Below are 23846 nucleotides of genomic sequence, written 5' to 3'. Positions count from 1 at the left end.
GATGGATTCGCCTGTTTCCGTGTTTTTCACTGGCGAACCCATCTTGCAAAGCTCCCGTCTGGGCTGTTTGGACCCATTAAAAAAAAGTGACAGGACCAATCAGCATCCAGGGGCAGTACTTTCAGGCCCGGCAGAGTTGTGACGTAAGCAAGCAGCAAGAAGAGGTTGGTGCAATTATTGTGGAAGAGATTAGCGTGAATGCCAGTTTTATCAGAACTTGATGACATTTCTTTGTTAAAATAAGAACAAAGAACAGCAGTGTGTTGTTTTCTTTTCAAAAACCATAAAAGTCATGTACTGACATGTCTACAGTCACCATGGTTCGCGTTATGCAGTTCTCTATGGAGTTTACTCCTTTGTTTACCACGACGTCACATGTTTTAAAAATAGAAATGATTAAAAGTGTAACTTGAAATTCATTAATCTATACACTTTGTCAATTCCTGCACATGTTTAGTAATGAATAATGACACAGATCCTGCACTGTTTTTAAAGGTTATTTACTACAGTATGGTACACATTTACATCCAGTGTGTTGACGAGAATCTGTGCACACACACATTTAATGCAGCACGATATCGAACACTGGCAGGTAAGAGTCAGCTCACCTCTCAGGACCTGAACTAGTCCACTAGAAATTAAATAAAAATGTCACTCAGTGAGTTTCTGGTACAATCCCACTGTCCATCATCACATCACCTTCTTTGCAAACAAAATCAAAGACAACAACTAAACCAAGTATTGATACATCATTTACAGAATGAGAAATTGTTAAAAAAAAAAAAAAAAGTGCACTGCAAAAACTTTTGTCAATATTATCTCATTGCACTTTTAAAGTCCAGATAAAGATTGTATTTCAAGATATATCCTGCTTTAACATATTCTTCTAGAACAAGAAACTCAGGCTTTATTTTCTCACACATAATACCTTGAATTTAGACATTTATCTGGACTGTGAGGTGAATATGACTCAAGTGTAATAAGATATCTGACAAAAAAATTGGACAAGTACACTTGCTAAGCTGTGAGTTTTTGCAGTGAGTCTGTGTTTGCACTTAGCAGCATGGTTTATTCTGTAGGAAAACAACATCTCCACATGTTCAATTCTTTTTGAAATCATGTAACTTACCAATAGTCGGTTTTTGACGGAGAAAGGACGTCAGTTTTCAAAGATAAACTTTTGTAAAGGGTTGCCTACAAAATTAGACACCCTAGACATCTTATATGTGGTCATTTCTTGTGTGAAAATGTTGCCAGTAAATTTGTGCAATTTAGACATTGCCCTCTCTTTTGCTTGCAGCAGCTTCTGGTTTAAAATATGACTCAATGAGCCAGATCCACAAAAGGATTGCAATGCTTTTGCATGTGCAAAATCAGTGCATATGGCAGAAAAGGATAGCATTTGTTCCACAGAGCATGTGCAAAAAGTGACTCGATGAAAACTTTTCTGCCAAGCAGATACAACCTGGGTGTGCTTTTCTTATTTGCATGCATGTAAAAGAGATCCACTGCAAATAAGCCAGAATGCCAGTTTATCTGTTACAGTGTGAGCTGCACTACACATAGTAATAATAATCCTGACTGTTAATGAACTAATAAGATATTGATTTGTGCAGAGTTCAACATCATAGAGAAAACTTGTAGTTTAGAAAATAACTTTATTAGACGGACGCGTTTCGGCATGTAGCCTTCATCAGGGCCATCAGATGTCCTTCTGATGACCCTGATGAAGGCTACATGCCAAAACGCGTCAGTCTGATAAAGTTGTTCTCTAAACTACAAGTGTTGCTGGAGATTTTCTTCATCCTCCATGCATCTTGGAAATGGAATTACCCAGGTTCAGCATCATAAAAATGATCTTTCTCAGCCACAACTAACCTCCAATTTCCACATGCAATGGCTGTGCCGCAACCCACCGCTGAAATGCACTGCCAAACAAATCGCTCCCTCTCTAGACAATCTTTGCAGTTCCACTGCCCAAGCTCTGGTCCAGCTAAAGCGCATCCCAGAAGCACCACACTACTCCACTTTATTGGAGGTATGTGGGAGGTCTATTTTCAGTGCTGGCTGCTGCCAAACCAAAATGTAGAGCAGATCGATCTAAGCAGCCGGAAAAACGTGCAAAGTATTCAATCAACTTCCAAATACAACACAATGCATGGACCTCTGATCGTTAATCATCACTATGTCAACGATACATATCATCCTGTGGCACAAGCCAAAGGTCATCAGAGGTCAGAGGGTACAACAGCACCACTGATGAGAAGAACTTAACTTTTTTAGATGGAAAACCACAGAATTTCACATAAAAACCACACATCCTTTGTAGCAAACATTACCTTTTTGACTTCCTAATGTACTGACCCATGGTGGAAGCAATAAAATCATGGAATCATGTTGAAATGAACACAAGCTCAACCCCAAAAAGGCAAACTTGTCAACTATTGGCATAGTATTCTTGATGTTTGCACGTCAGTGTATGTTTTGAGCTGTGTACGTTGCACTACTGCCCAAGGGAAATTTCCCCTCTGGGACAATAAAGTATATCTTATCTTATCTCTGCTCAAGCCTTCTTCAGTCTTCGGCATATAAGGTCGCTTGACTTCCATCACAGCAAAACCATGGTGCTGTACCAGCACAGCCAGTGTATGTAGAAATTACAGGTTGGTCACTGACACCCAAACATTTTGATATATTAAAGTAAAGTCGTACTTCATTCATCCCTGAGGGGAAATTCATAATGTGCTTTCTGTAATATTTGGACAACAGCCGTGGCACCAGAGTGTGATCAGGTCTGTTATCGCTGCACGTTTATCATTGATTTTTCACATGGATGGGGCAAAACAGGTGCAAAATATGCTTGCTAACAATCTCTGTGGACTTGCTGGCACTGGCGTATGATCAGTGCATTCTCTTTTGTGGATATGGTGCAAATTTCAGATGGTAGTTCTGTGCAAATCCTGGTGCTGTTTGCACACAATTCTTTGTGGATCTCACTGATTTATCAGTAGTTTACTTAGAGCTTTGGTACTTTTTAGTATTATCCATCTTAAGACATGTCACTGGGACATATCAAAATACCCCAATTTTTTCAACCTTAATGTCTATTAAATACAGCACACAGTGTGCATTCAAATGTCATTTTGCTATATGATCCCTCTACTCCTCTGATAAAGGCTTTGGCAGATGTTATATTGTGGATAAAACGCCCTGATCAAGGGGAAATGATCAAACATAAGCTGTTTTTACTTACTAGAGGAACACCAGCCTCTCCTCAGTTATATTTACTGTAATGATGGGCAACAATGCAGACACGAGAAATAAAACACATGGTCTAATGAGGATGTTTCATGGATATGAATAAGTCAGTGTCTTATTGTGCAGCTTTCCTTTCACTCTTCTATTAAAAGATCTGTTGGCTTCATGATGAGTAACTGTCCGTCTCTCTGACGTATTTTTATAAAGCTGAGTTTGCAGTAAGACTAATTTAACAGGTTATTTTTGTGCATGAGTTAGCGCTCTTTCTAAGCGTGTATTTCCAGGATGTTAACAGACGAAGCTTTCCTAGGCGTCTCTAACTGCAGACGGTTGGCATTTTTAAGGCTCTTTGAACAGAAGATGCTAACTCCAATCATATGAAGCTTCTCTTAGTATGTTTTGCTTCTCCAGCTGAAGAAATGAAAGAAAACATCTTTCTTGAATTCTCAATCTTCTAAGGATGTTTTGCATGTTCTCCAACATTTAATGTTGTCAGCCTTGCTCTTGTGAAGGTAATTCGGTTTTTCCTGACACCTCGTGTGCAGAAAGTCAGTGGCAAATTTGTGACAGCGATGGTGTTTGAGACTATATAACAATACAGCAATGATACAGTAGACTATTGTGCTGCCACTGTGGTGCCTAAACTGAAGAGTCATAGGACAGGAGACGGACACAGAAAGCATTTTCTGTCCTCCTTCCCTCTTTTCCTCGTCACAGTCAGCTCTGTCTCACACGTCGTCGGTCTCAACTCAGCCCTGAGAGCCGGAGCTGGACTGAGGGATCCCCTCTGAGCCTTGGGAGGCAGTTCGGCCCACCATCTCTTGGCCCCACTCACGTTGGCTAGACTCCTGAAGACCCCGACCCGTCGTCTCGATCGGCAGAGCACAGGAGGCGATGGCGGCCAGGAGGCAGCAGCAGCAGTAGACGGAGAGAGCCAGGTAGACGGAGGACTCCAACATCACCTAAAGGAGGAAGAGAGGTGGCAAACAAAACAGAAAGTACTGGCTATTTTCTCTTTTTGTGAGTCATTAAAACCACAGCACTCAAGAGTATTACCTGTGCAACAAAAGGCGTGATGAGCGCTCCAACTCGGGCCATCCCGCTGCTGGTTCCCAGACCCAGAGCTCGGGTCGCTGTTGGGTAAACCTGCAGAGAAAGATTGTGCAATTAACGCAGCACCACGGTTATTGTAGTATGGACATTCACAATAAACACTTTACAAAAGTTCTGAATTTATCAGAATAAATCAAAACATTTGACTTTCCATGCTGATAAAAATGGATTTAACCCATAAAAGCAGTAAATTACCTCTGGAGTGTAGACGTACGCAGCCTGGAACCCTCCAGCGATGAAAGCTCTAGCGATGAATATCAACACCGTCATGGACGCTCTACAATAAGAAATGTTTCACATACAGTGCTTTAATAAGTATTCACCCCCTTGGATGTTTTAACTGGTTTTATAAATCAATCATGGTCAATGTAAGTTGGATTTTTTAACAAAAGAACTTAAAAATGACCTCTTTAATGTCAAAGCCCTTTTCAAGTCCAGCTACAAACTCTCTCAGAGATTGAGGTCTGGACTTTATTTGGCCACTCCAGAATTTTCTCCTTGTTTTATTTAAACCATTTCTGTGTAGCTTTCTCTGTATGCTTTAGCTCATTGTCTTGCTGGAAAATAAATCTTCTCCTAAGCTGTGGTTCTCTTCCCGAAAAGAATAAGTTTGTCCTCCAGTATTTTCCTATATTTGATCACATTCATACCCTCTACCTCTGAAAGCCTTCCAGGGCCAGCTGCTGAGAAGCATCCCCACAGTATGATTCTGCCACCACCGTGCTTCACAGTGCTTTCTTGTCTGATGGCCAAAAAGCTTCATTTTGGTCTCATGAGACCGAAAAACTTTCTTCTACTTGAATATGAAGTCTCCTCTTGGTGAGTTTTAATTCAGATTTAATCTGAGTTTTCAGAGTAGTCATAGGTGTCTTGGTGGCCTCTTTCACTAGTCTCCTTCTCGCATGTCACTCAGTTTGTCAGGACGACTATAGGCAGATTTACACGTGCCATATTCCTTCATTTCTTGATGATGGATTTAACTGAACTCGGGGGCCTTGAATTTTGTATCCATCTGCCTACTTCTGGTTTTCAGTAGTCTTTTCTCTGAGTAGCTTGGAGTTTTCCTTTGTCTTCATGGTGTAATGGTAGCCAGGAATACTGATAAACCTGTGACTGGACCTTCCAGACACAGGTGTCTTTCTACTACAATCATGGAGACACATTAACTGCTCTCAGGTGATCTCCATTTCACTAATGTGAGACTGCTAGCTCTAATTGGCTGGATCTCTGTTGAACTACATCAGCCACTTTAAAGGGGGTGAATATTTAGAGTCACTTATTTTACATTGACATTCAGATTTTTATTTAATTGACATTACTTTGTAGAAATCTGCTCCCACATTGACATTAAAGAGTTTTTTTGTTGGTTTGTTTTTGTGAAAAAACAAATTACATGGACCACAATTACTTTATGAAATTAATTAAAGGCTTAAACAGGGTTAACCCCAGGGGGTTAATGCTTTTTATAGGCACTGTATCAATAAAGGATCCACTGTTTCATGTTAAAATCTCTCCTTAGCCTCCTCCTCACCTCCCGACACAGCCGTAGAGAGGAATGAGGCACATGGAGAAGATGAAGAAACACAACGCCATGGTCTTCCTTCTACCCAGACGATCGATGGCCCACAGAGTCACCAGCAGTCCTAAAAAAGGGAAACGTTGCAGGTGTGTGAAGTTTTGTTACGATGGCTGCAGAAGCCTTCTGATTGCTTGTCTCTATACTGCAGTAACAAGTATCAACACAGAGGATCTTTCACTTCTTTTGGTGCAAGACTCACTATGCTAACATTTCCTCTCATGTTTGACTGTGAAATCAGAACAGAGTTTGTCCAACAGGTGAAAAAGCTTTTATTTGTTTCAGCGGTTAGGTGTTCCAGGTGGCAGCATTACATCAGACATAACAGATCAAGTCTGGTTACTGATATCTGTTTTTGCCACTTTACATGCCAACAGTTGATGTTTGTCAGCAAGACTGATGTTACGTCGATGCATTCTTCATCCCAAATCTTTCTTGGCAAGCAGCTTCATTTAATCTTCTTTTTGATGCTGAATAACTCAGTGTTTCTGTAGTAACAGCTGTTTTACCTAATAAAAACATTTATCTAAATTATTATGGCTTAACAAAGGAAAGGATGCTGTTTTTCATTCACACGTTTTCAACCCATGTGACAGCTGCCCGTACCGTTTTAGTTCACAAAGTAAATAATTAACATTTTTTATAAAGGAGCTGACACGTACCTGGGAATTCAGATAAGGTTGTCCACAGTAAATCCTTGTAGTCATCAGAGTTCAGATATTTACACTCCAGACTGCAGGGGAGCTCCATCTTATTACTTTTGGACACTAGAGGGAGACAAACACAAGAGAGAAGCTGCTTTATCAGCCAAGTGTGTACAAATAAGAAATCGAACCCCTACTGAGAGCATGTAACTGTCTCTGGGAGGAATTTAATCACTTTTTTATTCTATATATTTAGTAACTATTATTTACACATTCAAGAGCTGGGATTTTGAACAATTTTGTCACTAAGGAGACCCATTATGTCAACCAATCAATCAATCAATCAATCTTTGATTGTATAGCACCAATTCATAACTGAAGTTATCTCAAGACACTTTAAAAAGAGGGCAGGTCTAGTCCGTACTATCTGCTGTGGCCTATTATAATAGACCAGCGTTGATTTATTATAGCAGGGAAGTATAATTGCTCTTGGATTCAATTAAACTGTTTTAGTAATGAAAATAAATGTAAGTATGAAGTAAAAAGATGAAGCAACAATCACTGTAAAACTAGCATTAGCAAAAATAATGGCGGTGAAGAGAAAGGGGTACAAAATATATGTAATATATGTAAATGTCACTGTTGCCTCAGTTATCACAATTTTATCATGAGAATAAGTGGGAGAGGAAGTATTTGATTAAATCACACAAGAAAAATGTATAAATTATGAAATTATGAGCGAAGTCTAAGAGGGTTTCATAGTCTAGGAGTGTTCATTTTGGTGGCTATTTTAGTTTTAATTTTAATTTAAGTCTTTAGATCAAGATACTCATCAGTTTTGTTCACATTTTAGTCATTTTAACCTTTTAATTCTCGTTTTTATTGTTAATTTTTTTTTTTTAAGTCCAGTTTAAGTGGGAAAAAAAGTCTAAAAATTTTAGTCTCTAATCTTTGTCAAATGTTTTGATGGGGGGTTGTCCTTTGAAATCTGCAATGAAATTTCAGTGAATTTCTTTTGATGCTGGGGGTGTTCCATCATTTTTGAGGATCTTTGGAGAATTATGAATTTATTCATTCATTTATGTGATAACACATTTTAGTGAAAATTTGCCTTGAAATTTCTGGAAATTTTTATGAAAATATTCAGAAATATATGTGGATTTTTTTTTTTTACTTTATGATAAAGTGTCACAGAAATTATTTGGGCAACATGTAAAAACACGCATACTTCTTACGAGATCATTTTTCCACACTGCACTGTGAATGTTTACATGTTTTGTTCAGTAAAAACATGGAAACATATCATTTTTGTGCAGTATTAGTTTAAGCAGACTGTGTTTGTCTGTTGTTGTGAATTAGATGAAGATCGGAACACATTTGATGACCAATTTATGCAGAAATCCAAGAAATCTCAAAGGGTTCACATACTTTTTCTAGCGGCTGTATCAACAGGACCTGATAAGTTTCAAACCTCAGCCTTGTCTTTGAAGAGGATTTACGGAAAACAATGTCTACAAATCTCCTCAAGGTCCTGTTTCTGCAGAAAATACAGCACTGGATCAGTTTTAGAGCAGGGGGTCTTCAGCCAGTCAGAAATGGTGTCAGATTCTGAGAGAGGGGTGGGGGAGTCATTCTGATGATGGTCCACAAGGACTGGTTGCATCAACAACATTTACACTAAAAGTTCGGAACACATTTGATGACCAATTTATGCAGAAATCCAAGAAATCTCAAAGGGTTCACATACTTTTTCTAGCGACTGTATGTGGGAGAAACTAAAACTGCGTTTAAAAAAACAAATGCTCAGGTCTCAGGAGGTTAATATTTTTCACTAACAGCATTTGAAACAAAGTTTGGGAGCATTTACCACAGGTTTTGGAGCAATGATGAGGAGGAGGACAGTACAGCGGCAACAGAAGCAAATGTTTTGAATCTGGTGGCTGCAGCCTCTGAGTTTTTTGATCACATTTTTGCTTAGCTTAAAGCAAAAAAGGAGGGATCACTGCTTTATTTTATACATTGGTGTTGATATTTCTACCATGCATATGTCTGAGACACGTGCCTGAAAATGATTTATTCTACCCTTATCCTTTTACACATTGACCCAGAACCTCTAACCTGTTTGAATGTGAGTGTTTGGAAGCCAAACTGTTCAGTTTAGATTTCCTTTACTCTGCATTTTAAAACTTCAAACAGATAAAACCCCACTATTTCCCTCAGGTGTTCAACAGTAGAGTCACTGAGCTACAACAGAGATAGTGGATCTTATTTGTGAGCTAAATTTAAGAGAGCATGTCTGTCCTTGAGTGTCTGTTGGTGACTCACTTCCACACGCCCCTCCCTCCTGAAACAGCTCTGTGGTGAGCAGCACCAGCCCGTAGTAAGAGAAGGCATTCGCAAACCTGAAAAAGACAAAAACACAGGATAAAAGAAGGAAACATGAAGTGAGTAACAAAGTAAAACCAGTGAGTAATAACTGAGTTCACTCACCAAATGAACCAAAGCAGCACAGTGGTCCAGCGGAAGTGAGAGGAAAACAAGTCTCTGATCTTCCCACGGTCCTCCTGGTTTAAAAACACACATAGAAAGGAAAAAACTTGAAGTATAAACTGCTTTGTTAAGTGCCAGATCATTCACTTAAGCATCTTTGTGTGCAGCACAGGTGTCTGTCCTATTTTTTAATTCATTTTAACTACGATTATTATGTTGAATGGAGGAGACGCTGCGCTCCCTAAGTGCCCAGGGTGTGTGGTTTTTTTTTTTAAACAAGGACTGTCAGGCATAAAGCTGTGTCTTAGACCTTCAGAACAGCTAGATTTAGTTCTTTGGTGATAAAAACGCTGATGAAAATGAAAAAATTAGTTGTCATTTTGTTGATTTAAATGAGAATAAAATGTTGGTGCTGGACTGTTAAACATCCAAAATCCAGGATATTTCTCCACTGTGCATTTAAGGTATGTCAGTATTTTCATCAGTGTATTTCAAATTAATTTAAACACTGGAAGTGCATTAATCTGAATGTTATACATTTTTATTAGTCTTAAAATCTTGAAGATTAAGTTACATTAAAAAGAATAAACACCCAGACTTAAAGGTCACATTTTTTACCCATTTAAAACAAGTTTGTATCATTCTCATAGGTCTCTAAAACATGCCTGTGAAGTTTGATGCTAAAAAGACACTTCAGTATTGGATTTTTGCATGTTTAAAAAAACTCTTTCAGCCCTGCTCAGAATGAGCTGTTTTTGTGTCTGTGGCTTTAAATGTTAATGAGCTGTCTGACTCCGCCCCTGACTCCGCTCCTCTCAGGAAATGGATGTGGCTCTCCTGATCCTCAGCTGGCAGCTTAGGGGAGGATCAGGAAAGGTGGGCGGCACTTTCTTCCAAGCAGGGAGGGCTTGGGGGGGTTGTGGGCAGGCCAGGGGCACATATTTTTGTTAGAAAAGCTTTAAAAAGTGTATTTTGTATGATATATGACCTTTAATGCCACCATGCTCTGATTTTATGTGATCTTCTGCTTTGTGGCTGAGCTGCTGTTGTTCCTAAACACTTCAACTGTCTAATATTATCTCTAACAGATGACTGTGGAATATCCAGCAGGGATGAAATTTCACAAACTGTCTTATTGCAAAGGTGGCATCCAACACAGTACCGCTCATGTGAACACATCAGGGGTTTATGGTCTGCAGAATCAGCTTTTACCTGTTTAGCAGCTACAAGTTTCCCCAGCGGCATCGGTGCTCCATTGTCTGTGGCGATGCGCTTCAATGTGGCAAGAGCTTTCTCCTGATTCCCCGTCAACACGTCGTAGCGAGCGCTTTCTGGTAACCACTGATACCAAACATAAAAACAAACGCAGACAAGCCATTTCTATTTTTTCTTTTGTCCTTTTCTTCTATTCTCTCTTCTGTGTTTTCATTTCCTTGTCTGATAAAAGACCATTTTTAAAAGTTAATCTGGTACTCACAAAGCTGAGGAAGGCAAAGATAAAAAGAGGGATGGTGGAGAGGCCGAGCAGCCAGCGCCAGCCCAGAGTGGGCATCACCAGGATGGCCAAGAGGACCTCGAACACGGTGCCCAGAGCCCAGAATATCTGCAGGAAAAATCTCTGTTACATAAAACCCTTCTAGCAAGACAGCAATGTGCTCTAATGGCTGCATTTATCGCTTCACAGCCCACTAGCACTATTTCTAGTTGGATAATACATGAGTGAGATGGCAGTACTAGTGTGTTAATACCTCAATCAGCAGGATGCACGTGGCTCTGGACTTCATGGGCAGAAACTCAGCGTACAGCGTCACCCTAATGAGGAACATGTCACGTTTGATCACGGAGTCATGACTCATGATGTTGGTTTTAGAGAAAATGAAGAGGGTGACTCACGACTGAGGAGCTCCACCGATCCCGAAGCCCACCAGTGCGCGGAGGACGAGGATCCAGCCGTAAATTGGAGCAAAGGCGCTCATCAGGCCGTAGAACATCGTCCACAGCACGCTCATCTTCAGACCCTGTGAGCGTGTAAATCAACACAAGACGAGCTGATAAAAACATGATGTTGATCTTATGAGGCTACGGAGGCGCACTGTTATTTTCAGGATCAATTGCATTGAAAATACCAAAACTACCATCCCTCAGTCATGCTCTCTGCCATGACAGACAGAGAAACTAACTGAAAACAAAAATGACCCACCACATGGGGCCATGGAATTCTGTTTTTGTTGCAGTAGAATCAAAACAGGCGCGAGCATTATTCAACTTTATCTAGTAGGTCACAAAGTTAAAAACTATTGGTGTGTTCACAACCCCTTCAAATTCTAACCAGGTTTTTCAAAGTCTCATGTATTTAAACTCTCCAGAAAATTTATTTCTTGCAGGACACATCGCTCATCTTAATGTCAAGCCTCTTTAAAGTTACCGTCTTTCTTCCGTATTTGTCAGAGATGTTCCCCCAAAGAGACGAGCTGATCATCATCCCAATGAACACAGCCTGCAGAGGTGTAAACAAGAAGAATTACACTTGCATTGACTATAACTTTACATAGTGTTTTTTTTTAAGAAAAATACTATCTATAGCCAGATACTATCCTTGATGTTGCACAAAGGGCTTCACAGACATAAGAGAGTGCTTACCGATGTCAGCAGCGCCACTTCCAGGCTGGGCAGTCTCCATTCACAGTGCAGCTGAGGAGCCAAGATGCTGAGGATCATCATCTCCATAGCATCAGCCATCTGAGCAAAATAAAAGAAAAAAACACACTAGAGTTGTTACTGGAAAGCATGGAACCACATCAACAGTATCAGAGAATATGAATGTTGATGTAAGAAGCAGCTCTCACCCAGGACAGGCCAGTGAGGATGGAGAGTTTCCACTGGAACGTCCCAAAGCCAATCGCCTCCACGGCATCTTCTACCATGAACGTGTCTGAAAGAGAGGGAAAACATTCAAATGAGCATGAGCTGATGGGTCTCTTAACCCTACATTGTGTACTTCAGGAGCTAGTGGAATGTGTGTGTGTGTGTGGCTTGACAGTGACATTATGCCACTCAAGGAGGTCCAGATTAAGGGACTACAAGTGACAGGAAGTGACCTCTGAACCAGAAAGTCCTCTTTCATCAAGTTCAATTGCTGTTTAGTTGCTCCCGACAGGCAGGACATGTCTAACTGAGTCAGTGACTTCACTTACTGTGCAAAGGTGTCCAGTGGCCAAAGGCATTCTGGGAAAATTTTGCAGATTAAGGTGCGATTGTCAAATAACTTCAATGCAATGACAAAAAATACTGAGAATGATTAAGTTGTGTATTCAAAACTATAAACAGAAAAATAAAGCTGAAATAGCTGTTTTGTATTTTTTAGTTAACATAACTAATTTTTTGTAACTGATTACATATAAATTGTAAATAATGAAATAAACTGTTTTGTTCAGCAGGTATCAGGTAGAACATCATGATGTTGTTTGGTTGGGTGGCCTTGAATGTCATGATGTTGTTTGGTTGGGCGGCCTTGAACGCCATGATGTTGTTTGGTTGGGCGGCCTTGAACGCCATGATGTTTGGTTGGGCGCCTTGAACGCCATGATGTTGTTTGGTTGGGCTCCTTGAACGCCATGATGTTTGGTTGGGCGCCTTGAACGCCATGATGTTGTTTGGTTGGGCGCCTTGAACGCCATGATGTTTGGTTGGGCGCCTTGAACGCCATGATGTTGTTTGGTTGGGCGCCTTGAACGCCATGATGTTGTTTGGTTGGGCAGCCTTGAACACCATGATGTTTGGTTGGGCAGCCTTGAACGCCATGATGTTTGGGTGGGCAGCCTTCAAAGTTATGATGTTGTTTGGTTGGGCGGTCTTGAACGCCATGATGTTGTTTGGTTCGGCGTCCTTGAACTTCATGATGTTGTTTGGTTGGGCAGCCTTGAATGTCATGATGTTGTTTGGTTGGGTGGTCTTGAACGTCATGATGTTGTTTGGTTGGGCAGCCTTGAACGCCATGATGTTGTTTGGTTGGGCAGCCTTGAACGCCGTGATGTTTGGTTTGGCGGCCTTGAACACCATGATGTTGTTTGGTTGGGCGGTCTTGAACGCCATGATGTTGTTTGGTTGGGCGGTCATGAACGCCGTGATGTTGTTTGGTTCGGCGGCCTTGAACGCCATGATGTTTGGTTCGGCGGCCTTGAACGCCATGATGTTTGGTTCGGCGGCCTTGAACGCCATGATGTTGTTTGGTTGGGTGGCCTTGAAGGCCATGATGTTGTTTGGCTGCAGGGTTGAAGCCACTTCTATTCTAGGATGTTCCACCTGTTTTTACACACTGTTGGCCTGGTGAGGTTCTGCTACTAGAACATCTACAAAGATAATCTGTGTGACAGTTTACCTGAACGTTCTTTAGTGGACACATTACCCTCCTAAACTCCTGCCTGATGAAACAGATGCTCAGAACATTTTCTGTGTTAAGGGAAAAGACGTACCATCCGTGGGATTGGCAAACTCTCGAGGCACTGGAGCTCCGTCCGCCAGTGCCACAGACTCCAGATCCGTCTGCTCTGTGACCTTGATAACCTGATCTCTGTTCTCAACATCGTCCTCGGAGCGTGTGCTCTCACCTGTGCGACGGAAGCGGACAACGCTACAGGAGAAGAGAGAGAGAGAAATGTTATTTTCAAAAAGCTAACATCGCTACAGTTGGAGTGGTCCGGAGATTTTCAGAGGTCTTTACCAGGAAACGAAACCCTAACAATAATAAATAATAAAATCAGCAATGCCCATGTTTTTGTGTGATGTAGACATGTGTAGGAATGTCTCTGCAGATTTGTCTCATTCTTCTCTCATGCACTTTTACTTATGAAAAAGGTCTACCGCCTAGTTTAGACTGAGAACTTTTGATCCTGTTTTTGTGTCAGGCTTAAAAAAAAAACAGATTAATGTTTACAGAGGTCAGCTTTGCACCCTCCTCTAAAACGGACAGAATTTATGATAATATTATTAAAGCAGAACAACCACAGGGATTGTATTGTTTTAAAACACTTTGATTATTTTGATTGTAAAGTCTACCAGCCTTAAATCAATATAAGGAATAAATAAGCCAGATCAATAATAAACATTTAAAAATGTTAAAAACAAATAAATACAGATAAATGCAGTGAGAAGAAGCTTCAGGTAAAAATATCCTCATAATTGAAACATTCATAGTAACTTAATGCCATTTAGATTAATTAATAATTGTTTTATATATTTATTGAATATATATTTATATGAAATGATGTCAGAATACCACTGAGAACCACATACATGTGAGCATTAATGACAGATGGCAATAGCCTCAAAGTACAGTGTACCATAGCTGATTACAAGCAGAAAATCACATTTTCTATTTAATTGTGTTCAAAATGATTATTTTGACAGCCTAATTTCTCATTGAAAAGATTCTGTATCCAGTTCCTTATTTAGTACTAATAAATGGTCAAAAATAGCCTCACACGGTGTTTAAATCTAACCTAACTCAGAATTACAGGTTTAAGTACTGTTCATGAGGCTATATAGTCTACATCCCCTAACTTCCACCACATATTTAAATCTGTGACATTTATGCCACTCAAGGAGGTCCAGATTAAGGGACTACAAGTGACAGTAAGTGACCACTGGACCAGAAGGCCTCTTTCATCATGTTCAGTTGCTGTTTAGTTGCTCCTGACAGGCAGGACAGGTCTAACTGAGTAAGTGACTTCACTTATTGTGCAAAGGTGTCCAATGGCCAAAGGCATTCTGGGAAAACTCTACAGATTAAGGGTCGATTGTCAAATAACTTCAGTGCCGTGACACAAAATACTGAGAATGAGGGAGTACTGTTTACTTACAACTAAAATGTGTTATCAGAAAAATAGAGCTGAAATAGCGGTTTTGTATTTTTTAGTTATTACAACTCTTTAACAACTTTCAACTCTTTAGTCTTACAGTGCAGTGTGATTTAATTTTTCTCACCCAAATTCTGTTTAACACGAGGAAACAACCTGTAATTCACAAACACTGGCTGTCTGAAACCACTCACTCATTCTCTACTCCCCATCCACTATACAGCATGAAGTGGGGTATATAGAGGACTGATCATCAACTGGTGGCCCAGGGGCCACGTCAGGCCCCCCAAAGCTTCTTGCCCGGACCCCAAAAGATCGTTAAATTCAGAAAAGGAGGAAAAGAAGATTTTAAGAGTATCTTTTGGCTTTAAATGTTGTTAAATCCATCCCACAAAAAATAACACTGAAATAGTTTTAGAATGACTTAAAATTTGATCTTTTTTTCAGAGATTTACTGTCATTATTACTAAGTATTTTAAAAAGGGTAAAGGTTGGCAGAAGTGCTGCAGAAATGACCAGATAAAGTGGTGAAGAGAGGTTAAATGTGGCAAAAAAAAATGGTAAAAGAGGAAAGAAGGCACAAAAGGTATCAAAAATTGGTTACAAATGACAAAAAAATTGTGCAAGAAAGTAATGAAAAGGGGTTAAAAGTGGGGAAATTGATATAATAGTGGCACAAAGGAGATGAAACATGCAGGAAAAGTGGTTTAAATGGGGTTAAAATCTTTCAAAAAATTGTGTTAAAGAGGCAACAATGGGCAAAAAGTATTAACAATGGGTTAAAAGTATGAAAATTGGTTTAAAAGTTGCAAAAAATGGTTTTTAAAAAAGTAATGAAAAGGGGTTAAAAAGTGGCAAAACTTGGATAAAAGAGTGTCACAAAGAGGGTAAAACATGCCGGAAAAGTGTTTTAAATTGGATTAAAATCTGTCAAAAATTGTGATTAAGAGGCAACAATGGGAAAAGTATCAACAATGGGTTAAAAGTGGCAAAAACTGGTTTAAAAGTTTCAAAAAATGTTGAAAAAAGTACTAAAAAGAAGTTAAAAAAGTGGAAAAAATAGAAAAGTGGCAAAAATTGGTAAGAGTGTCACAAAAGGGGTAAAACATGCATGAAAAGTGTTTTAAATTGGGTGAAAATCTGTCAAAAATTGGGTTAAAGAGGCAAAAATATCAACAATGGGTTAAAAGTGGGAAAAATTGGTTTTAAAGTTGCAAAAATTGTTGGAAAAAAGTCATGAAAAGGGGTTAAAAAGTGGCAAAACTAGAAGAAAAGTGGCAAAAACTGATAAGAGTGTCAAAAAGGGGATAAAACATGCAGGAAAAGTGGTTTAAATGGGGTTAAAATCTTTCAAAAATTGTGTTAAAGAGGCAAAAGGGGGCAAAAAGTATCAAAAAAGGGTTAAAACTGATACTGAACACAACATTCTGTGTGGAGTTTGCATGTCTCTCTCTGGGTACTCCATGCTCATTAGGTTAAGTGATCACCCTAAATTGGACGTAGGTGTGAATGTGAGCATGCCTGGTTGTCTGTCTCCATATGGCGACCAGTTCAGGGTGTACCCCACCTCTCGCCCAATGACAGCTGGGATAGGCTCCGGCCCCTGTGCAACCCCGAACGGGATAAGCGGTATAGAAAATGGATGGATGTTGTGTGTATTATCACTTATTTTTGCATAAAGATTCTGGTCTCATGTCTTGTAATCCTCACAGGTTACTCTGTTCTGAATCTTTAATATTTTCTTACATATTAAATATTTTGTTAAAACCAACAAAGAAAAAACCTTTACAAATATTTTTTTTATGTGTTCCTGTGCTTCTATCATTTGTACATCATGTTTGAGAGCAGCAACTGTGATGCATGATGGTAAATGTTGCTAGTCACTATTCTTTGCAATGCATTGTAGGATCGAATCAGAATTCGGATACCACTACAAAAATGGCGTATTCACTATATAGTGAATAGGGAGTGATCTGGACACAAACACTGTTAATATCTGGGTTTCCTTCACAGAGCAGAAGGACTGCATGTAATCACTGGAAACCACATCTTTTACTAGAATACAGCAGTCATAAATCTTTTCTTCACTAGAGTATCATTATTATGAAGGTTACAGCATCATTTTCAATATTATTTCTTTTTGCCAGAGACACTTGTACTAGAAAAGGTTGCAAAAATGTGCTATGAATTCATCTTACTAAAACAGACAGTCATGACCATAGTGTTTCTGCATATTCCTATTTACTCTATCTGCAAAGAGGAATTCAACCCTTTAGTACACTATTTTTTAGCATTGCTCCCACTAAGGCAGCTCCATTACAGCAAAAATCATAACCTAGATTCATTTTGATTGATAGCCAGATTCGATGCTGTCATCAGGTGGATACATCCCACAAAGCTTTAAGCTGAAATGTTTGACAGAGAATGAATGAGCTTTATTTATGAAGAAAGAGTGAAAGCTACAGGCATAGTTTAGTTGAAGTGACTGCAAGCCTATAAACAATGGCGGACGATGAAGAGATTAGCATGGCTGCAGCTATAGCTGCAGTTTGATCAGAGCTGGACAATATTTCTTTATTTAAAGAAGAGCAAAGAATTATTATTCAGATTTATTTTAAAGGTTCTGCCTTTCCCAGACATCGTCTGTGGGGTGTTGCTCAGATAGATGTGAAACCTATCCGATGCCATGGATATGTGAGACAGTCTATCTGACATGACAGGCTGTGGAAAAACAACCTTGAGGCTGCAGTGGTCAAAAACCATGCAGTGATTTTTATTTTATTTTCTACCCATGATGCAGCAGCACAGCAACACTCACAGTATGTGCAGAACCTCAGAATTAAATGGATTCAAATAACACCTGAACTTGGCTCTTACATTTAGTGTTGAATAGTACTGGAGGAAAATATTTCTGACTTATTTTAAAGCTTTAAAGGGTTAAAGGTTTCTGCAGAGGAGATGTGGTTGTAGTGTACAGTAGGGCTGGCTGAGACTGCAGTAAAAAGGCCTGATGTGATATCTTTAATAGACAACACCACTGGTAACAGAGTCCTAAAACCATCCATATCAGGCTGACTGACAGCTCAGCAGCCTTCAGAGCCTCAACACCCAGATAAAGGCATGTTTTCTACAGACAGAAGCTATAATCTTCCCTCCAGTGTACACAAGTAGAGGCTTAATTAAGGAGGAAACTCTGTAAGAGAACTTGGAGGGTGCCAGTCAGGTCTTAATCACTGTAATTACATAACACAGCCGACTTGGAAAGGGAAGAATCAGTCTGCAGACGACTTTAGAAGAGGTGAAGATGCTCAAATCTGTGTTGTTAAGGAATACACAGAAATGAATCAACAATAAGGCCGTTTCTTTGTTTAATCAAGTAGTAAAAATAAGTGCCGCCTACACTTCAGTGTGCAGAGCAGGCTTTTGCAGATATATAGAGTATACCCACTTATTTTTCAGTGTCCATGGAGTGTACCCACTTCTAAATCCACTTTCCTAGGACAGCAAAGGCAGCAGAAAAGGTCTGAGTATACTAGTGTGTTCCTTTGAAACACATTATCTTCAACAGGGCCAAAGAATATGGAATAGTTCCCTTAAAATGTAGCATCATGTTCTTGTCTCACCCCAGGGTTGGTGGGCCTGTGGGTAAAATCTGCTTTTCTTTGCCTGTTAATTCCAGAATGATCCAAAATGATCCCTGAAACAGCAGAAGTCAAGGGACAGATGTAAAAGCTAATATGCAACATGATCTTGCATGTCTTTGTTTATAGCAGAGGCTGGTTATGCTTTGCTGTATGGGCTGCTAAAATGTGGGGATTAAATTAAGAGTAAATACACTTCTGCAGGCACCACTACACCAGTGTTAATGTTGACAGCTAGTGTCAATTTTTGTCTTAGTCTTTTAGTTTTAGTCAGATTCTACTCATTTCTACTTTTTTAGTTTTAGTCTAGTTTTAATCCATAAAAGGTCCTCACATTTCAGTCTTTACTTTTAGTCCAAGCATATATTTTCTTGCCTAAATCGGGTATCAAATCACGGTAGTGTGTTCTCTGCACTCTGCTAAACCTGGGGTCCCTGCTTTCTACAGCTGAGAGGCAGAAGAGAGGCAGTTGCATTACACTTGACAAGTTCACCCACAGTGGAGAAATATCATGGATTTTGATTGTCTGACGAAAACTACATTACATTTTAGTCTAGTTTTTGTCATCTTGACAAAAACTAAACTTAATTTTTGTCCGTTTTAGTCATCACAGATTTATCTTTGGTTAGTCTTAGTCTAGTTTTCCTCATGGAAGAAAGGGCTGTCAATAAACATCTTTAGTCATTGTTTTAGTCAACGAAATTAAAGGTCACATATTTCACCCCTTTAATACAAGTTTTTATTGTTCTCAGGGGTTCCCAAAATATGCCTGTGTAGTTTGTTGCTAAAAAAAAACACTCCAGTATTGGATTTCTGCATGTCTGAAAAGCCCTCTGTTTCAGCCCCGCTCAGAATGAGCTGTTTCTGTCTCAGTGGCTTTAAATGTTAATGAGCTGTCTGACTCCGCCCCTGCCCCCGCCCCTATCAGTGAATGGATGCGGCATAATGGATATGGTTCTTCTGATCCAGGGCTGAACTTTCATCCAAGTGGGGAGGGCCAACCGAACCTGGGGGCGGGGCTAACTTACCACATGACATCATGAGGGGAAAATCTGAAAACAGCTTGTTTCAGCACAGATTTTCTGAAAGGTGGAGAAAAAGAGGGGGGATGGGAATGGATTTTTCTGATTCTTGGGGGACTGTGGACAGGCCAGAGGCACATATTTTTGTTAGAAAAGTCTGAAAAAGGGATTTTTGCATAATATATGACCTTTTTTCAGCCCTTCCCCAACACTTTCTATCAGGTGTTGCCAGACTGATGTAAAATAAACTGTAAGGACAAAAGTTTTAGGCCTGGATTCATACTGGATTCACATACATGTACTTAAGTATGGAGGACCCCCTTGCAGCTATAACAGCCTCCACTGTTCTTGGAAGGCTTTCCAAAAGTTGCGGAGTGTTCCTGTGGGAATTCTGTACAGCATTTATGAGGTCAGGCACTGATGTTGGACAAGGAGACCTGGCTTGCAAGCTCTGTTCCAGTTCATCCCAAAGGTGCACAGTAGGGTTGAGCTCAGGGCTCTGAGCTGGCCAGTCAAGTTCTCCCACACTAAACTCATCAAACCATGTCTTCATAGTCCTTCTTTGTGCACTGGGGCACAGTCATGTTGGAATACAAAAGGGTCTTTCCCAAACTGTTGGAAGCATTATCCAAAATGTCATGCTGAAGCATTAAGATTGGTCTAGCCCAGATGCTGAAAAACAACCCCATACCATTATCACTCCTCCACCAAACTTCACCATACGGTCAGGTAGGTAACATTCTCCTGGCATCCACAAAACCCAGACTCACCTATCTTACTACCAAACATTCATCAATCCACAGAGCACGTTTCCACTGCTCCACAGTCCAGTGTCGGTTTGCTTTACACCACCCAATCTGACACTTGGCATTAGACTTGATGATGTGAGGCTTGCATGCAGCTGCTTGGCTATGGAAACCCATTCTGTGAAGCTCCCACTTTACAGATTTTGTGTCAACAATGAAGTTCAGTGAAGATTTTATGTGGTCTTCCGCTTCATGGCTGAGTTGCTGTTGTTCCTAAACTCTTCCACTATCTAATAATATCATTTACAGCTGACTGTGGAATATTCCAGCACTGATGAAATTTCACAAACTGTCTTATTGCAAAGATGGCATCATCACAGTACCACGGTTGAAGTCTCAGAGCTCTTCAGAGTGACACAAATGGAGACTGCATGACTAGGTGGTTGATCTTATGCACCTGTCGTAACAGATCTGATTGAAACACCTGAATACAAAATTTAACAGGTGTGGCCAAATACTTTTGTCCATTAGTGTATTCCTCATACCATGGAGATGGGAAACAGTCTATCTGGTGTATCACAGGAACTCTTTGATTGAGTTAATTCATCATATTGTCTTAAGAGACAGCCACGACTGTATCACAAATTCTTTGAGATATTTTGCATCGTTACAAGTTTAACCCCCAAAAAAACCAAAGTAAGGTCATTTTCTTTTCACTGTGAGGTGATGAATTGTTCATCATCTTCTTTAGCTCTCACTTTTCAAACTAACCAGAGCACACACCATAGCTCTCTCTGCTCCTCACTTAAATTAAAGAGAGAGCTGTTTTGATAGAAGGGGCAGATCACATGCAGTGCTGTAAAGGAAGAGGCTGAGCTGAGCTATATTCACCACATAAGACAAAACCTATGGACAAAATGAGCACAACACAGCGTGTTATTGTGTGATCCTGATTATCTTGTTTCATGATTGTGAGAAGCCAAAATGGTGATCAGAACTGAACCCCTTAAACCAGCACTAGCTCCCACCCACACTGTAAACCATTATATAAGAATGAAATAAAATAAACTGGATGGGGCAGGTCATTTTCTACCCTGAAGGGTTAATATGAAGACTAGCTTTATGTCTTTAAGATGATGGTCAGGCTGGACTTGTGTGGGCCAGCCTTTAGCTTAATGAATGTACAGCAGGACGGAAATAAATCAGTGCACCTACTGAGTCATGATAGCAAATACAATTACAAGTTAGGACAGGGAGCTGAGTAGCTTTGAAAACACAACAAACCTGCTTTTTCATGAATAAATGAAAGCTAAACAGCCCCTTTAGGTGAATGCTAGGACTGTAAACAAACTGCACCCTTATCCTTGTGCGGACATGCTAGTTTGTTTTAGCATTCCTGGGTAATATTAAAGGCTAAATGTGGTTATAAACTGATTGCTACCTTACAGGAATGTCCGCTTGTTTGTGTTTCAACGAGCTAATCAAACAAACACGGCACGAAGGCGTCAGAGGGCGACGCAAACATGGAGTCACGGTCTGACGATGGACTGGTTTAAAAGGCTAAAGACGTTTCTGAGCTGGTTCGGGTCTACTCACGGAAGCTGTCTCAGTTGGAACAGATCATCGTCCATTTTGGTGTTTTACAGGCGGACCCTCCGTTTGGCCTCATCGCCGTTCACATTATCACGACGGGCAGCGATTTCAGCACCGAGGAGAGCGACGACCTGCTCCGGGGGCCGCTCAGCCAATCAGAGGCCGCGCTGCGCTCACAGCACGAGACTCTTCAGAGAGGGAGAGAGTGAGCTCAGGTGGACCTGACACTACAGGACTGATTATTACCTGTACGTGACTGTCAACGCAGACCAGGTCCCGTCAAATATTATACGGCTGGAAAAGATGAGCTGTTTGTTCAAATATGGTTGACCCACAGAACTAAAAACGCTGCTCTTCAACAGTTTAGTGATTGGAAAAGTCCATTTTAAGACTAATGAAAACTAAACTCAAACGAAGCATTTTTTGCAAAACAGAAACTAAACTAAACAAACAAACCGGCATCCAAAATTAGTAATAACTAAACTGAAATCAAACACAGAAAGTGAAAACTAAATAACAATAAAAACTATTGAAAAACCCAAAACTATTATAACCTTAGGAGGGACAACCTAGAAGTATCAATCAGCACCCATTTTTGTTTTTCCTCTGCAGTCACGTGATCACGCCAGGTCGTTGGTCAGCAGGTGTGTGCTTTTAGTGGGCTGATGATGCGGCTGAGTCGTCTTGTGTGTGCGTTCAGAGGATTATAAGATCAAAAATCTTCTGTCCTCATCAGTGGTGTGCAGGATGGCCTCGAGAGCCAAAAAGCATGCTAAAGTGCCCTCTTGGGAGCCAAAACGCGTGCTAAAGTGCCCTCAAGAGCCAAAATGCATGCTAAAGTGCCCTCAAGAGTCAAAACGCGTGCTAAAGTGCCCTCTTGGTTGGCAAAACACACTAAACTGCCCCCTTGGCTGGTAAAAACATGATAAACTGCTCACTTGGGTAGCAAAAAGGCGTGTTTAAGTACCCTCCTCATTGGCATACACACTAAACTGCCCTCTTGGATGAAGAAAACACACTAAACTCCAGAACACCATTAGGACCAAGAAATAGTATGAAACATTACTGTTGCAATGACTTTTATGTTGGGCCCTTTTTTGATCTATATTGAGCCAGAACTATATCTCACAGAACCAGTTTGGATTATCTGGTGCTAATATGGTGTTAAAATGCACTAGAATACAGGAAATGGTATCTACTTGATTGAAAATGTTCTGGGGAAGACCCCCAGACCCCCTAGGGATTTATTTATTTACTTCTGTGTGTTCTTCACAGTCCAACGTTGAATCTACACAGTTCTTATGGATGCTGATCCTAACTACAAACTAACTTGAGTAGTCTGTCTAGTTAGTCTGTTTAAAGGCTATATAATGTGCCATTTGTAGAACATATAAACATGTCTAAAGTGCCCTCGAAAACACGCGAAACTTAGTGCCCTCTTCAGTGGCGAGAACGCGCTGTATGTGCCCTTTTTATCTTTTTGCCCCTGCCCTTGAAAAAGTCTGTGCACACCACTGGTCCTCATGTCCTATTTTCTTCTGGCTTCTTTTCCTCAGTAGTTAGTTTATTCTGGTGAGCCTGGTGAGTCCCTCTGGTGGTGTTTTTGTTTTGAGGCTTCTTTTGGTCTCTTTGTGTTTGAGCCTTAATTGTTAATTTCTTTATTTAACCCTTCAGAGATCCTAGGGAAATTTTGTGCCACTCTGTTGTTTACTTCAAGCCATTTTGGCTGTGTTAAATGAATATAGCTCAGATTTGCCAGAGGGTGGCTGTTAAAGGGACCCACAAGAGCTCTCTGTGCTCGACTTGGGCTCATACAATATAAAGTCCTAAACAGGTTTTATTTTTCTAAAACTAGGCTGTCTGAAATGTTCTCTGCAGTGGAGGAGAAGTGTGACAGATTACATTTAT

At 40.2% G+C, this 23846-nt stretch overlaps 1 protein-coding gene across 1 annotated transcript; it reads right to left on the bottom strand.

Moving 5' to 3' along the window:
- Positions 1 to 1775: 1775 nt before the first annotated feature.
- Positions 1776 to 22080, bottom strand: LOC121510183 (synaptic vesicle 2-related protein-like). The gene is made up of 16 exons (XM_041788131.1): positions 21942 to 22080; positions 13554 to 13711; positions 11928 to 12013; positions 11722 to 11820; positions 11507 to 11578; positions 10975 to 11099; positions 10830 to 10893; positions 10559 to 10684; positions 10294 to 10422; positions 9082 to 9155; positions 8917 to 8993; positions 6610 to 6714; positions 5903 to 6014; positions 4567 to 4648; positions 4315 to 4404; positions 1776 to 4220 (listed from the first exon to the last, which is right to left on the bottom strand). Exons 1-16 carry the CDS (start codon positions 21974 to 21976, stop codon positions 4008 to 4010), a joined length of 1647 nt encoding a protein of 548 aa, XP_041644065.1. The 5' UTR covers positions 21977 to 22080; the 3' UTR covers positions 1776 to 4007.
- Positions 22081 to 23846: the final 1766 nt, after the last annotated feature.

This window comes from Cheilinus undulatus, linkage group 5, assembly GCF_018320785.1.
Source record: "Cheilinus undulatus linkage group 5, ASM1832078v1, whole genome shotgun sequence".
NCBI classification, from domain to species: domain Eukaryota; kingdom Metazoa; phylum Chordata; class Actinopteri; order Labriformes; family Labridae; genus Cheilinus; species Cheilinus undulatus.
The sequence above is the reverse complement of the archived record's forward strand: the minus strand, read 5'-3'. Positions and strand labels throughout refer to the sequence as shown.